The sequence below is a fragment of the Buteo buteo genome, chromosome 4, assembly GCF_964188355.1.
Source record: "Buteo buteo chromosome 4, bButBut1.hap1.1, whole genome shotgun sequence".
In the NCBI taxonomy this organism is placed as follows: domain Eukaryota; kingdom Metazoa; phylum Chordata; class Aves; order Accipitriformes; family Accipitridae; genus Buteo; species Buteo buteo.
The window spans coordinates 62,033,006-62,049,914 of NC_134174.1; the positions used below are offsets into that span (position 1 = coordinate 62,033,006).

At 39.9% G+C, this 16,909-nt stretch overlaps 1 protein-coding gene across 5 annotated transcripts in view; it reads right to left on the reverse strand.

The window, feature by feature from the left end:
- Window positions 1–596: 596 nt before the first annotated feature.
- The window catches only part of SHTN1 (shootin 1), a 66,817-nt gene continuing 50,504 nt past the window's right edge, over window positions 597–16,909 (reverse strand). For 2 of the 5 annotated variants that reach the window (XM_075026475.1, XM_075026477.1), the window contains 5 exons: window positions 15,388–15,497; window positions 14,692–14,745; window positions 11,651–11,771; window positions 10,547–10,730; window positions 597–2,167 (listed from right to left, as the gene is read on the reverse strand). In XM_075026475.1, coding sequence (XP_074882576.1) covers window positions 1,957–2,167; window positions 10,547–10,730; window positions 11,651–11,771; window positions 14,692–14,745; window positions 15,388–15,497 — 680 coding nt within the window. In that variant the 3' untranslated portion in view covers window positions 597–1,956. Of the gene's footprint in view, window positions 2,168–10,546; window positions 10,731–11,378; window positions 11,573–11,650; window positions 11,772–14,691; window positions 14,746–15,387; window positions 15,498–16,909 lie in introns of those variants that run through there. The other 3 variants (XR_012650173.1, XM_075026476.1, XR_012650174.1) reach the window with 3 other exon arrangements.

Here is a 16,909-nt window from a genome sequence, read left to right on the forward strand (position 1 = left end):
AGGCCTTGACTGTTATGCTGCTCCATCCCCCCACACACCCTCAATGCTGCTCTTAGATCTAGCCTACGAGGGAAATTTTGCTCCAGTTCTAGCTAGCTATCAATACAAGCGCATCAGTGCAAACCCCAAATGTAGGGCACAAAGCTGTAATTGGCATCACTAGGAAGCTTGCTTCAGTCGGAGGCAGGGAATAACAAGTCAATTTCACAAGGTCTGGGAAACTTGTCAGGAGTCTTTTTAATAAGCAACAGTGAAAAGATAAATAATTTATGTCCTAGGTAACAAACAGTTTAAGTAAAAGAAATACTTCTTAAAAAACTTCTGGGTTTTGTATAATTTGGAAATTTGAACATATAATACAGCAGCAATAATTTGAGGAAAAATACATATATAAAATGTTGCATTTTAAATTCAGTGTAACAGATACCTAAGTGAAAAAACCACCAGAACCAACCACCCCCCAGAAATGAAGATATCAATGAGAGACAAATTTCCCCAAGTTTAGGAATTATAATGTAGTTCAGTAATTAGATCAAGTCCAAGATTTTCTTAGCAAACATGCAAAAAACACCAAAAAAGATGTGAAACTACCACACTCGTTACTATACTTTTATTTTTAGGAAAAGCACCAGACAGTTGCATGCAGAGCCAAATCAACAAACTCAGAACATTCATCCTTCAGTGCTATTACTGTTTCAAATCATTAAATAAAAAATATTCCAAGTGCATTCAAGTACTTTACCACCCAATTTCAGTTACACCAATCTTTAGGTAAATCCCTGATTACATTTGTTCATTCATTATAAAAGAACGAGATACTGTGTTGAATTTAAAAAGAGACTACAATGGAATGTGAATTGGCAGTGGAGCAAATCAATTACGTACCTATCTCACTGTCTTCATAGGCAATAAGGGCTGAGGGAAACTGGGATTTGTGTCATCAAATACAGACATCTAAAGTGTTACCTAGTAAAGAAATTAATGCCACCAGTGTGTACCAGGCTCAAAGCAAAGGCTTATTTGTTAGTGCTGCGAGCTTTCAGCTGGGAGTTCTCAAAATGTTGATTCCAGATAACTTGCAATCCTAGAATGACTGAATCCCAAATCTAATCCATACTCACGGGAGCCTAGGATAAGGTTTTTTTGCAGCAGCAGTAAACACAAACTCTGGTTGCAGCGGTTCCAAAATTCGCTATGTAACACTGAAATAAAATCCAGGAGATAAGTCCTCCTTTGAAAAGCTTTTCATCCAAATGAGAGCACCAATCTCAACCCTCGAACTTCTGACTTTGGCTATCATTACCAAAAGTCTTGGTACCAAATGACATGCTGCACTGCCTCTGCTTTTCAGTCTTTGGGCTAGCTGTCCACTGAGGAATCTGAAACAGAAATGTTATGCTTGTGCTTTTAATTTCCTCACAAAGGTGTGTGTGCAGACAGCAGTAAGGAGACCTACAAGATCTTGGTTTAAGTAGATATCAAAATATTTTTAAAGCAATGTGTCTAAACACTGATTTTTTAATAATTAATAATACCCCTCATACTAAAGCTGATGCGTGTGTAATCACCTTCATAGGGTCTAACCCAAATGTGTCCAATTCAAGAGGGATGCAAGGGGCTTCTGGCAAGCTTTAGAACGGACCTTTAACAAGGCAGCTTCTCAATAAAAGAATAATTTTAAAAGCCTTTTCAAATACAGTTTTAAAGTAAAGGTAACTGACTCTTATCTAAGAAAATAATAACCATACCTGCAAAATTAAAATGGGAAAGGGATTCTGAGTGATACATAGTTATTTACTACTTTAATGCATATAACAAAACTGCATACAAAAGACCATTTCAATCTATATTATTGAAAACTGTTTGGAATACAGACCATAGCCCCTAGTAACACACCTAAGCAATTTACATGTCCAGATAATGACTCCCAAAAGTTACAGCCTTTCAGAATAACAATTAACAGTTAGAACTGTCTGTTTCTTTTATTTTCTCAACATTAGTTTCTTTATGTGGCAGCTTCCTTTTTTCTTCTTTCATTTTATTCTGATTCAGCTTGTTTTCAGACATCTGATCCCCACTGGTGGAAACAGGATCTAAAACTACAACAGATTCTGTCTCTTTTTCACTGCTAGAAGCCTTTCTTGTCAATTCTGTATGACTAGTTGATCTAAAGGAAAAAGAATAAAGTATATGAATACAGATAACAGTTCACATATTTAGGAGAAAGAATATAAATATACAGAAAAACATTTCTATTATTAGTAGCAGGTATGACCAGGACAGGTCTACTACGCTAGTAAATAGATTCATACATTTAACAGCAGTTACATACAGGTAGTAGCACACAAAGTGCAACAGTCACATTACTCCTCCTGAATCATTTGCTAAGCTAGCCATGGAACATACTTAACAGGAAAAATGAACTCACAAAGCACTGAAAAAATCCTTAGACTATGAAAGAATCAGTTTAAAGCTAGTCTCAGGAATTTATTTTCTCTCTGCTCATCTCAGAGCTGGATTTAGGTTCCCCCATGTCCAACAGAGCAGTTGCACTCAGAGAAAATGCTACCAGTTCCTGTAGTCTGTAGGCTAACAGTCCTGCAGCCTGAAAGGAGAACGTGGCTTCTTCTCCACACCTCCGTCCCAGAGCAGCTTGCGCGGGGCTTTCCCTGTACTACACTCTACACTATGGCAGAGAGGTAGAGGCAGCGTAACCAGATTTTCCACTGTGGCTCGGCACCAACGGGCTGCTCATGGTCTCACTGGGAGCAAGTGCAAATGATTTCTGAAAATTCACTGACTGGATTTTCTGAAATACAGAGGGCGTTAGACCTACATTCTGTACTGCAGAAATGGGGTTACGTCTTGATTGCTTGCAGTGCAGGGATTCTTGCAGATAAAAAGCCCTCCGAGTGGGGAGAGAGGAAGGAAAGGTCAGAGACACCAGGGTTATTTGTAGAGGCTGGCATCGTGCTATAAACAGTAAAAGCACTCGTCTATATTCAAAAGCTTTGTACTACTGTTGAAAACACGCAGGCAAATCCTTAGATTAGCTAGAATGCACCAGCAGAAAACAAGGCAAACATGGGGAAAGCACGACCTGAACAAGTCGCAGATCGGGGTACTTCATCTGCCGTCGTAACGCTGCTGTACGGGCAGGCAGGCAGCTGGAAGCATGGGCTCACACCTCCTCCACCGCGCTCCCAGACCCCACCGTAACCAGGCGTGCTTCGAGAGGGCAGTCACACGCGAGCGCTGGGCCCATCTTTAGGCAGGGCCTTACACATCAGCATGACACCGTATAGATGTCCGCGCCGACACAGCTACGACCACCAAACCGGGCAAGCGCAAAAAACCCTAGTGCAGCAAGGTCCCACACGCACCCATGGGTGTGTGGCTCCGCTCTCCTGGGAAGGCTGAATGTAGAGCTGCTGAAGGCAACTGCATTTGCTAGTCCAGAGCCTTTTATTTTTTTATTTTTTTTTTTAATTTTTCATGCTTACTCATAAGGAACAGCCTTCCATACTACTAAGATAACACCCTTGAAATGAAAAAGTAGAATCAACTAGAGGCCAGCAAAAGAAATTGAGCTACTGGATCCATCTGCTATGAACTGCCCTTTATTGTGACAGTCTTTGTCCTGGAGAAAATGACAAAGAAAAAAGAGGTCACCCCACTCAACAATTAGAGCACAGGGCGGAGAATGTACTGGCTCCCACCTGACGGGGAGAGAGTAAATGTACAGGTTAAAAACAAATAATCACAGAAACAACAATTGTTGCACTTTCCATTTCAGGAAGAATGTACTCAGCTTGCTACTGAAGCACTGGATATAGCAAATGAAATGCCATGTTCAAGCTTTAATTACAGGAATTGTCTCTAACATTAGAACTTTGGTGTAAGTTAATTAATGCAGAAATTGGTGCTAATAGATACAGTTTCAGACTCATTTGATTATCATCAGAAGCCAGTGATTTCATACGGAAAATAATGCTTATTTTATGCAAAAGTTGCCAATCATTCCAGAAAATACAAGGTGGGGTATTTTGAATGTTACAGCAAATTAAACTTTTTAAAGCAGTGTAACCAGAAGAGGGTTATTTTAAAAAGTGCTACCTCTGAAAAGCTGATTGCCCAACACTATAAAAATGGTCACAGCCATAAATGCCAAGTTCATTTTTATTTCACTTTGGAGGTAACTATCTTTCAAATCCCAACAGCTGGACTATTTAATACAATCTGGTGAATCAAAGTATAATTCTTCACTGGGCTCACAGTGGGGAGTCTGCATTAGTGTATGGCAGCATTCCAACAACTGATGCACAGCCAAACGCTCTGAAGTCTGTTTCATTTATAACAAAAATGGATAAAATGGCAATCATATTTACCACCTTCAAAGGACAGAAAAATGAAAGATGTCGATATAAAGTAGTTTAATGGAGAAAACCAGTGATTAAATCAACGTTTCAAGCATAAAAATAAGAATTACTATTCAGACTTCGTTGTACTAGCATTCCCTTCTTCAAATCCTTTACACTGTTGCAGCACCAGCCTGACAGTGCTGCTGTTACAGCTGAGGCATTGTTAAAAATTATTAACCCTGTTTATCAGGTATTCATGGCTCATTTTCAATAGTTTGTCAAGAGCAGAATGCAGACATAATAAAGTTTCAGTGCAAGAATGAACATAATTTTGGTGCTCCCTTTCAAAAAACAGGTTTTACTGCTACAAATAAAGCTGGGAAAAGCAATTAGTACAGATACAGTTAGCCACAGTTTTGAACAATTACAAATTTGTCCAGCCAAAGTATTTGCATTTAGTTCTATGCAAAGCTCTTCCCTCATTAAGATTGTTAATGTTGTTATCAGTATTCTTGTTATTTGTCCAACTATATATTTAAGCCAGAAATTGAAAACCTAGTTCTGTTGTACTCATTCATACGTAATTGTTCATAAGTCTGCGTATATTTTTATGACTAAACACATAAAATTTGTAATGTGAAATCCAGATTTAGATAATAAATGCATTTTAGTTTAATTGTATGGGATGTGCAAAGTCCCATGCAGTACTGAGGGCTGCTTGTGATATAAGAGTATCAAAAGCGATATATTCTATTTATATAGTTACGGAAGCTACAGAAGGTGTAAAAATAAAGGGTTACGCCTGACGGGCCATCTGTGAACTAGTACTGCCATGCCCTTTGTAAATAATTTACAGTAGGAGTACAAAAGGACAAACTAAGGATTGGATTGTCCCCTGAGACTTGGATTTTCTTTGTTTCCTCTGGTTAATATTATAATCTTGGTATTATTTAACCTTGCTTGGTGCTCTATTCGTGAAATCATTGTAATATGTTTCCATTAGAAACCAGAATTTTATGTAAATATAATGGAAAATTTTATTGGATGAAGTCCCATCCAATTTTCTAACTATATGTAAAAGCAGAAGGCTAAAGGAAACCATTCAAGGAAGACACTGTAGGAAAATCTGTGGGGTTTGCAGCATATTTAGAAAATACTGTCAAAAATCTGTTCCAACAAAGACTGGTTTTGCAAGTACATAGTATAGGCATGGGAGACTCCATGTAGATATTCTGCCTGGAATGTGAGATGGTACGAATGAATTCATTTTTGCTACAAAAGCCAACACTAACACGGCATCAAATTAGTGTACTTTGTCTTTCAGTGAGCTCCCTAATCTAGTGCCATCATCCATCTTCAAAGCCAAATTGCTTTCAAAACCAAAATAAAACTCAACCGGTACTATTTCTTAATCGCCAAAAGATGAGATTTGAAGCATTAAGCTAATTTGACAGTTGCTCACCACCAGTTGCTTCTTTATATCATTTAAAAACCATGCCTCCATGTCAATTATAGCTTCCTCTTTGCCTAACTACCTCCCACCCTGACCCCAGCATTCCCATTTTCCTACAAGATCCCCATAACTGAGGACAAACATCCCTTGTGCAATAAAGCTCACACTCCAATCTGTATGGCCTTTCCAAACTACCACGCTAGGAGGGTTTGCCAAGTAAAAACAGCTCGGTTGTCCTGTGTCAGACCCAGACCAACCAGCCCCCGGTGTCAGGCTGTAGAGGAGAGTGGGTCTCAGCTCAGCAGAGTGCCGTCGTGGTCTGTCCGGGGCATGCCAGACCACAAGCGGCGAGTCAATTTTATCCTCAGTCAAAAACCTTTATTGAGAATAAAAGCTGAACTGCAGATGTGTTTATTAAATATTTCAGAATTCTTAACAAGGCAGGGGAATACAACTGACAGGACCAAAGGCTAATACTGAACAACAGTAAAAAATAACACCAATTTCAAGTCTTGAAAGTCTTCAATGAATAGAAAATTCCATCACACTACAGTATTTGTCAAAAATAAATTACAGGGAATACAAACAGTGACACTAGTGAACTAGTCTGTTGGTCCCCCCCTCCGATAGTACCAGTACTATCTATAACACCAGGCATCTGTGAAGAAAGTGCAAGAAACCTTCTCTGTTTCAGGAATGCCCCTGCTAAATCTAGCTGAGTAGAAAGGTGGTCAACATCGCAGCGAGTAGAACGGAACTGCAATCTTTAGTATGGAAATTGTTCCCATTTTTAGGTGTTTTTTTGAAAGTGCTCAAAAAGATTGGCAAATTCATTTAAATGAGGGATCTTGGAGAGCTTCTACCTGCACTGAGAGAGCACACAAAAAGTACACTCCAAGAAAAACGCGTGACAGTAGCTTTTAAAACAGTTAAAACTGAGAAGACCTCAAACTTCCAGAACATCCCATTGTTTTCTTCATTTGTTGTTTAAACTAAATTGCCCATGTTCAAGCTGCACTGGAAAACCTTTGCAGTTCTGTCTAGCTGAGGCTGAGCTGCTTCCCACAGAGCTGGTAGATGATTCAGAGGTACTAAGATTACAGCCAGGAGAAGGAGGACAAATCCTTTAATTGTATAAAATCATCAGATTAAGACTAACCCTCTCTGTGGTTCACTGTGTTAGCGGAGAACTCTGCTGCCCAGAAACAAAATGTTTACAAAGTGCTGGAAAAAAAAAACCAAACCCAAAACCCAGGGGCAGAGCCAGACACACCTTTCCCTTCTGTGTCTACACACCGCAGGGAGTCAGGGGAACTCTCTTTGCTCCTAAGGGAACTAAATTGTCACCTATTCTCTTCTAAGCAATTGTCACAGAATTACACTCATGCTGGGTTAAACATTTGGGAAGAGATTTGCAGAGGAAGTTACCTGAATACTGAGGTAAGGCCTCAATTTCCCTATAGGACACACATTATTTATGTCTTCCCCCTCAGCACCACCTCAGCAAAACCACACATTCCAAATCACCTGCTTAACGGCTTCAAACCCTTCTTCTAACAATCTCCTGCGCTGAAATAACACCTCACCTAGTGGTTTGAAATGCAAATTTTTCTTCTGAATTAAGTTCTCTGAGCTATCATCACTTAGTGTGGTTACAGGAGTTTCAGAATCAACTGGTATTTGTCGACGTTACAACCCTTTTCCACAACCCCTCCTTTGGCTACTGACACGAGTGGCCCAGCTGATTCAGCTGGAGTCCAGTGCTTTGGTAACGCTTAACCACAGGAGTAACCACGTTAGGTGCGGAGGCCTAGAGTGACTGAAATTCCTTACCCTGTGTGTATTTAGGTTGGATTGTCACTGACTCGGGGGTGGGGAGGATCCAGGAGTTTACTCAATGAGCTGGCTTCTGTCTACATGTTGTTCACAGGTATATTTTCAAGACTGGGTCTTTTTCAAAGGCGTCACCTTCTTTCTCCATGAGAACGGGCGTGCTGAACTGTTACTCAATGTGAATAAAGAATGATGAATAGGGCTGTTCGCATTTAAATGTCTGTATTACCTCCTCCTTCAGATTACAAGACTTAATAAATGGATGTTGCAGCAAAGAGAAATATCTCGTGCACAACTATTCCTAAGGTTTTCTATAGGAAGCTGTACATTAAAATCTAGGTGAAGAAAAAAGAATAAACACTGCACTGCAAGAGACATCTGGTAATTATTAGACATGTAATCCTCTACTGTGCTATACAAGGTTTGTTTAGCTGCTGCAAACAGTTGAAGCAGGTCACACCTTTGTCAGTTCTCAAGGAATTGCAAATGATGAGACAGCTGCATCCTTTTACCTCAAGGTGTGAATACGGAGAAGAGCCACAATAAATCTTTTGTATGCCTTTGTTATTTAGGGTATCTGGTCAAAGCAGCGTACTGTTTGTTTAGTTAACACAGCCTACTTTAGGAAATAGCGTGGTGCAACAGGAGCAGATGCGTAGAGGGAAACAGCCTGTGCTTCAGACTGATGTCCTCATAACACACGTTTCAGGGGGGTTATTCACTGAGCGAGCTCTCTTGTGGCCCCTGGGCCAGTCATTACAGGCTGTACCATGTCTTCTGGTTTAGTTTCACTCACCTAATGAATCCAGGGATCCAGTTTATGCACTAAGACCACTCCAGGATACAAATCAAAGCATAGCAAATGGGGACAATAGGGAGATTTGCTTCAGAAGTGCTCTGCTGATCCAAACTAAACTGCTAGTATAGCTGTACCCAGGGAAGCCCAGAAAACTGCCTAATTAGAGAGCCAAGTTGTCAGACATGTTAAGACAAATGAACTTCCTTCTGATATCTGCTTCAAATGAGCCCTGTTTCAAAACAGTGCTTGCAGGCTGCTTCTACTAACCTTTGCTGCAAACAGTACCCAGGAGAAAAAAGAAAAGTAACTGCACTCAACATGGTATGAAGCATCTAGGTTATTCCTGTTCCTCCCTGCCAGCCCAGCAGCAGAAGAGCATGAGAGCCCCAGCACCTTCTCTCTCGCTGGAAAACCATCCTCAACAATCAGCCTTTCCCATTAAGCAGGTTTACACCAGTGACTCATGCAAAGCAGCCCTGCAGCACTAAGGAATCTGGCCCAGCACATTTGTTTTAAGGCTTTAAACAGATAAATTAAAGTGAAATGTGTCTTTTAGGATGTCACTGTATAGGCAAGCTGAGAAATAAATTGAGCTTCACATATGCTTTTACAACACCTAACAACTGTGACTGTCAACACAAGATCCTTTTCACTGTCAATTCACCATGCATTCTGTGAGACCTTGGGGCCTGCAATTATTTCATTTCCTTTCTTGTAAATGCAATTTCCACTTAGTTTGGTGGAATAAAGGTAGGCAAAAGGTGGTAGGAGTTGCTGTATTTTCTGATTAAGGTTATCTGTTCAACATTGTAGAAATCCACAAACTACGAACACAGTATTTTTCAAGAAGAACCTCACCTTTCTGTCAGGGTAGCAGTTCAAGAAAATGCAATGGCATTATTCATGTCAAGTTAACTGTTTAAAAAATCTTCATCTTTCTGATTAAATTAAAATGAAGATCATCTTTCTTCTAAGGATACTTAAATGAAATAAAAGGGGAAAATACATATGATTGGAAAAGGCATTCTGCTTTTAAAACTTGGTGCAAATTAAAGAAAATTGTAGAGCATAACAGGAAATTGGGCTCTTTATCCATTCAAAAATAAATGATAAAAGTACCTGCGGAGAGTGAAGTAAATATCAGTTCATAAGAATAGATGTGAACTGAATTTCCAGTTCATTTGTTGTGACTTACTCTTTTGAACCAAGCAACGGACACTTGCTAGAATTGGTACTGGTGGTATGTTTTAACTGATAGAGCAGGAAATCAGCGGTTTAATTAGCCATGATTACAATATTCTGCTGATCTGATTTGTCTCATCTATTTCCTTTTCTTGAAGTGACAAACCAACAAACAACCTGGCAAGGCAACTGAAGCAAGTGCACAGCCTAAGTTCAAAAGGAGCTTGGTATGGTAAAACAAACCAATCCTCCGTGGATCTGTCAGAAATAAATACTTCTGAAGCAGGTTTAACTCTTTGATGCTTAACTGGCACCTTGGGTCTTCAATCTGTTGTGACGAAAGATTATTCTGCCACCTGTGCAAATGCAGCACTAACTGTATTTTTTGTTTTTGAAGAATCTTAATCTTGAGATTTCAAGGTAATTCAGAATTTTTATCAACAAACATTTAAAAGTAATAGTCAGGACTTGTTTTGGTCCAACAGATACTGCCCCACACACCTGCATAGAGACCAATATGACTTACATGATTCTATTTTGCACCATATTGTCCTAGAATGACCTTTTTTAAAAATCAAGACTTAACTGTATAATTATCATCCCTCTTCTCTTCAGGATATGGAAAAAAACCCTCAACCTTGCTATTCCTTAAAAACTGTCTGAGTTCTTTTTTTTGGCAGAGAAGATGAACTTTTTTTTTGAAGAATGTTCACAGATTTTATAGGAAAAGAACTTTATTACAGAGAGTTTGATTTCTACCTCCATGTGAGTCTGCAAATTATTTAAGGAGTCAGTGGTAAACAGCTGCAGACTGTACATTTATCCTGTTAACCAAATTTGCTATTAAATCACTTTCAAAATGCACCAGCTAAACAGATCTGGTACTCAAATATATCTAGAAATCCATATTCTACTTACTGTAATGTAGGCTTGAAGCCCGTGACACCCTTAAGCTGGTTAGAGACAGGACCTGAGTCAGGTACTTTGGAATTGAATTCCGTCTCCAGGTCTTTCTTGTTCAACGCTGTTTGTGCGGCACTGGCTCCCAAACCTAGCACAGGCAGAGATTTTGATTCTGATGTGGCCAAGGTTCCAGTGGGACCTAAAACCCAAAGAAAGTTTAATGCTTCTGTTATCCGGATTGACTGGTCTAGAAACAACAAATAAGCACAGCAGAATTCAAGCTAACTGCTTGGAATTTTAACGAACAGCATCCAGTGCATGCAGAGTATCAAAATACCATATTTGCAGCTTCTGCTCTCCCCACCAGGATTAACCCTTTCTTGTACCACAAGCGGGGCTTGCTATATTGACACAGTCATGCACTCAGTCCCCTTGCCTTCTGGGATGGTAAGTCCTGCTGCCCACACAGCGCTACCAAGTCACAACTTGCCAGTGCTCTCTCAGCCTGAAGTGCAACTGGAGCAAGAGCCAGCCCAATGACAAAAAAGCCTGTTCTCATACTAATGAGAAGTCAGTGAACTGTCTATCTACAAAGTCCAAGCTAAAACCATACGGTGACATTAAAACCAGCCACATCTGCATTGACTATGGCATGCACTTACACTTGCACAGACTGTGTTTCTAGCCAGGCAGAACATTAACGGGTTCTTACCGAAGATGATAGTAAAGCATAGCTTAAAAACTGCAGGCCCTTGCTCTGCAGAAGAGGTTAATTCAAAACATTAGTCCTAAATCCTCATTTCTCTGGTTACCATTACTTTCAAGAGTATTTTCACAGTAGGCTCACACTATTAGCTCCAATAACAATGTCTGAGCTCCAGGCAGGACAGAGGAACCTGTGTATATACGGCTGTGTGCGCAGAAAATCCTGACAGAGGCATCTCTTGGAGAAAATGGGGATGAAAAGCGACAGGTGTGATGGGGAAGTGAGTCACTGTAGAAGTAAGCAGGGTTCTCCATAATGGCTGAAATGGCAATGGTCTGGAAAAGAAAGTAAAGCTTCAAGAGTCACTTAATGCAGGGAGAGGAAGAGGACTACAAAGGAGTCCAGCCACTTACTGCCACTGTCCTGGTCAGTGGTTACTTTCCGGCGTCGCAGAACTCGTTCCAGCTCTGTTTCACTGCTGTCTGTTTCAAGGGACTTCAAGCTTCGGGAACTAGTGGATTTATTCAATGTTTCCTAAAGCAAGAAATAGGCATGAAAAGCTCTCTGAGGACCTATTATGCCTTGCCAAACTTCTCATGTGCACAACGCAAGAACCTTTTAAACTGCAGAAAAGCAACTGCAGTTCTAGACCAGTGTGCGAAGCTCTTCCATTAGTACAACAGCGAGCATCTGGGGATTGGCTCACCACTCTTCCCTCCCCTTACCTGGATTTCCCACTTTAGAGATTAACCATACTTACCTACACATTAGAGGGTTGATATCAGACTTGAGAAAGATGCTCTGGATCACTACTGAACAAATTCTGATGTTTGCAGGGAACTGCCAACTTCCTCCATCTTAATATTTAAAGGATCTTAAAAAACTGCTACAGCGTTATCATGCCCATAATTAACCTCTATTAGCAAAAAGCCAAAGATCCATATTTTACTGCTCCAGGATGTTTTATATTTTAGCGTGGTCCTTTGTTGCTGCATCCTGGTGCGCACACGTATCTGTAGAAGTCAGTATGTACTACCTGCAACTGCAGCATGTCATTATATCCTATAATCCAGCTGATCTGTCATAAACCTGACCCTATGTTGACATACTTCATGGTTTCTCTTATGCAGAGAGTTAGATCTCAAGTTGAAACAGTTTTTTTACACATACAAAATAGAAACGCATGCTACTGCTGCCTTATGCCAAGGTTAGTATTTTGTATCAGTGAAGCTGCAAGCCCAGCAGCACTTTTCTTAAAGGGGGGGAGGGAGCAAAGGCTTTAATCAAAGCCTGAAACCTCCCAAACTTGCCCACAGGAATTTTAACATGCACATAGTGCATACTGCATGCATTTCCCAACTGACAAGAGTCAGTTACTGGATCAGCACCCACTTGACTGTAAAATTTCCCCAAAACGTTTACAATGCAACCGAAAATTTGGGACCCATATGCTATTTCATTCTCCCTCTGAGTCTTGCCATCTTTAGCAATGCCCAGGAATCCTGTTTATTCAGCCTTCCAAAACGTGTCAGACTTGTATCGCATTTTTCCAGAGCTTAAATAACATATTCTTAACATCTTTTGTTGACAAGCACATAACTTCTGAGCAGAAATAGCAAATGACAAAAGGAAATGGCATCACAAGTTGCAAAAGCTGTGCCACTTTCAGGATCCGAGCAAAGTAACTCTAATTCTAATTCTTCACCCCTGCCTCAAAATTAAAATATTTTCTTTACCAACTATTTGAAATTTAACTGAGAAGGTACATTATTAATTAGTAGTATGCTCCGGATCTGTACAAATGTACGTGTACGAAAGCAACTTGAGCAACGAGTCACTCAAACTCTGCAATTTGCAGAACATAAATGTGTTTTGTTTGTAACAACTATATGGAGGTCTACATGAAATGCATAATTAGCATAGTAACAACAAACATTTACTCCATCACATCCCACCCCCATGTTTGTTGTCTGACTGTGCATAATGATTGGTCTCAAGAATAGACTGGAATTGGATTTTACACAGTTTGTCTTATACTGCAAATATCCTGAAGGGCTCAAAAGCAACAAGCTAGATACAGAAGTACAGTGACTGCAGGTTTCTCTCTGCTTCCCCTGAGTACATAATCAAGTCTCCCCTAATGGCAGTGATACAGTGTCAAAGAAATAAAACAGCTATTAGAAAACGAAAGGACCTTCGGCAGGATCACTCAGCCCAACCCTCACTGGTCCAAACAGCACACCATATCAAACTATTCCTATAATTAGAGTTCAATTTAAAACATAATCTCTGTGTTGCATTTTCTATTTATCTCCACATTTAATTATGTGTCCCTCTAATTAGAGCTCGGCATTAAGGTCTGGTGGCTCTCTAGATCATTTCCTCCCTTCTTCCCCTGCTTTCATGTGACTGGAGAACAGTAAGTTTAACACGTCATTGGTGCCACACTCGTGATTTTAAATCACAGCACAGGCTGTGGCTACCCCCTCTGCTGTACTGCCTTGCATCACCCAACACAATACTGAAGTTATTTTTATAAGGGCTGTTTAGGTGCTATCATGGATGATTAGAATAATTAGCCTTACCTTCTGTAGAGTGGATGTGAAGTTCATTGCTTCAATACGGGCAGAATTTCACCATATTTCACCTTACAAAGGCAAAATTTCACCTCGTGTGCCAAAGCTGCACTTCAACTTTAAAAGCTTCAGGGTCACAGAAGTCAGGGAGCAAGAACTACAGCTCCTTCTGACTGTTTGATACAATTTTAGCACTCATGCAAAAGAAGCAACCAGTTAAATAAGCAATGCAATGTATGAGTAAAGGACAGAACAAGAGCAAACTTAGCATGTTGCTCTGAGCAGGACCAAATACATGCCTGAAGTTTTTATTTAGTGATAAATGGGTATGTGGACAGCTATTCAGAATCAATTTTGTCTACATATAAATGCAGACAGACTAGAGAGCTCTTGCTCTATTTAGGCTACGTCTACACTAACAAGAAATTCGGTGCCTCAGGAGAGAGCAGGAGATCACAACAGTTGATGAGGAGAACCCTACATCTACTGTATGTGCAGTCCAGGGGCTTTACTTTGGACTAGATATATTCAGCTGCTTCTCCCTCCCTAAGCATCCTCACTGTGAGTACTTAGAAAGTTTCCAAAGGATCTATGGCAGATGCAGACCATAACATCCCCTCTAGTGGCAGGAACATACAAACCCAGAGCAGAGTTAACAGGCTCGTTTCCTCCAAAATACATTCTGTTAGCAAGACCAGAACCAATCTTTCAGTCAGACCAAAGTCAAAAGTGGAATCGGCGATTCACTCCAAAACTGCTCTACAGCTTCAAACCAAAACACTAATGCAGAAGTTTCAAATACTCAGCTATTTTGCACAGAAGGCCCCGTCAACTCAATGAGAAGAAAAAACTGAAATATAAACTATGAGTTTTCTTACCAGAATCCCTTTTAATTCTTTCATTGCACTTTCAGAGGGCTTTGGTGTTTCTGGCTGTAAACAAACACAACACATGCATGTTAAAAAACATGTGAAATGGACCGTGACAGACTTCGTACTTGAAGACGGACATTGCACAAGGGTCTGCTGCACAGGCATGCCGTTGTATTATGTTCCTCTGCTCTCTCCTCTCATGGGCACAGGTCTAACATTCAATCTATTTTCTTATACAGATGAAGGGAAAAGCCTTAGCTCTTAACACTGTGAATCACAGCCTATACATAAAGAAAGAGTATGCTTTTGTGAAGATGGTAAGCAATACCTCATAGAAGCCAAATTCAGGTAATAGTGCTAAGTGCTGCATAAAGGAAGAAATACTGCTAAATACAGTCTACTTCTTGATCACCCCTTTACCCAGTTCAGTTATTCTCTCTGTGCTTTTCGTTTCTCAGTAGCTGTTTACAAGATGTTTGCTTTAAGTTCCTTTCTGTGTCAAAGAAACTGGACTTCTATTTACTTACTGTTGGCTTCACTTCTGTTTCTGTTCTTCAGATATATGCTGCTCTAATTCTGAGCAAAGCAAATGAGGTAAGTGAAGCAAATGTATTCTTTTGAATGAATTTTACAGAAAGCCTGATTTATTTTCAGTGTAAATTACTGTACTTCACTAATATTGCTCTGCTATTTATTCCAAACCTTTGTTTTAGGCCTGCTTGACTGGTTGACTGGTCTCAGATGAACTCCCTTTTTAATTCTGTCCATCATTTCTTCAACAGCTTGTCTCTTCAGATCCGTAACTTCTTCACCTGTTCCAAAAATCAAAGAGTGTATCATATTCCAGATATGAACAACAGAGAAATAGTACAAAGAAAAAAACCATGTTAAACAGATGGCCTCCTAAACAGCTTGCTTGCCACATACAGCCAGTTACCATAATCATAAATTAATTTTAATGATGAAACAGCATTTACATATACAATGTACTTAGTTATACTCCATGCAGTAGGTCTTCCTGCCTTTACGTGTCATGCATATTGCTCATGTACTACCCAAATGCATGGGTTTTCTCAGTTTTATTAAAAATGAAAATGATAAGCATAAATATACAGGCTTATTTTTCTCCCCATAAGTGGGCTGTTCACAGGGTCTTTCTTACAGGACCACTGTCTTACTCTTAATTTTCCCCACCACAAAGAGGCACTTTACCTAAGACTGCATACAACTACATGGTTGCAGAAACCAGCAACCTCATGTCTAGTTAACAGGAATTCTGGTTTCTGGATACAGCGCTATTAGTGATCTTCGCTATCAGCTAAATTGTCACAAGCTCTTCAAGGATAAAATGCCAATCTACACAAACTGAGGATCCAGCTGTGGACTTCACAAACACCAAACCGCAGTGCCTGTAGAAGTTTGGACAGAAGAAGGGCCCAGATCCCAAAAAATGCAAAGCTCCTATAATTGGAACTTGGGAATTGCAAAAGCTCAGTGCTACAGGCTGAAGCACCAAGCACTGAATAATACAGCCCCAATTCCACTGTATCTCTTCACTGTGGCTCAGCAGAAATTTCCACAGCTTCATCAACACAGGCCAAGTTCATAATGCCCCATGGCGAGGCCTGTATGCAGCCCGTCACAAGACTACCAAACGCGTCTTATGTTTCACATGGGTTTAAGAACCTGGCTGGAACGACACACCAACATTCCAGACTGAACTAAAAACACACATCTGAAGAACACTGCATCTAGTTAAAGGGCAAAACTTAAATACCATGAAAGGAAATGGTTGCTTCTTCAAGAGATTCAGTATCAGGACTGCAAAGTGTTCATATGAAATGGGAAGCTGTGTGATGAACCTAAACAATACCTGTTAACTTATCAGTGTTCTGGATAACATTAACAAAAGACACTTAATGTGCCATACCAAAAGGGAAAAAAAAGAGTACTTAAAGCAAATACATGGAGAAATATGGTTGACACTATTCAAAGCTGCAATGTTGTACCTTATATAACAGTAATTTTAAATAGACTTTCACTCTCTCACTTGTCAGGGTACTATTGATGATTCATAGAAATGCAGTTTCTGTATTGTAAGCTGATTTAATGTCAGGCTTTAATTTCACAAACAGGCTGTTTCAAATATAAAGGCTTAATTGATGGTATGGGATAGAAACCATTCATTCTAAGTCCTTAACAAGGGTGAAAACAAGCCTCAAGT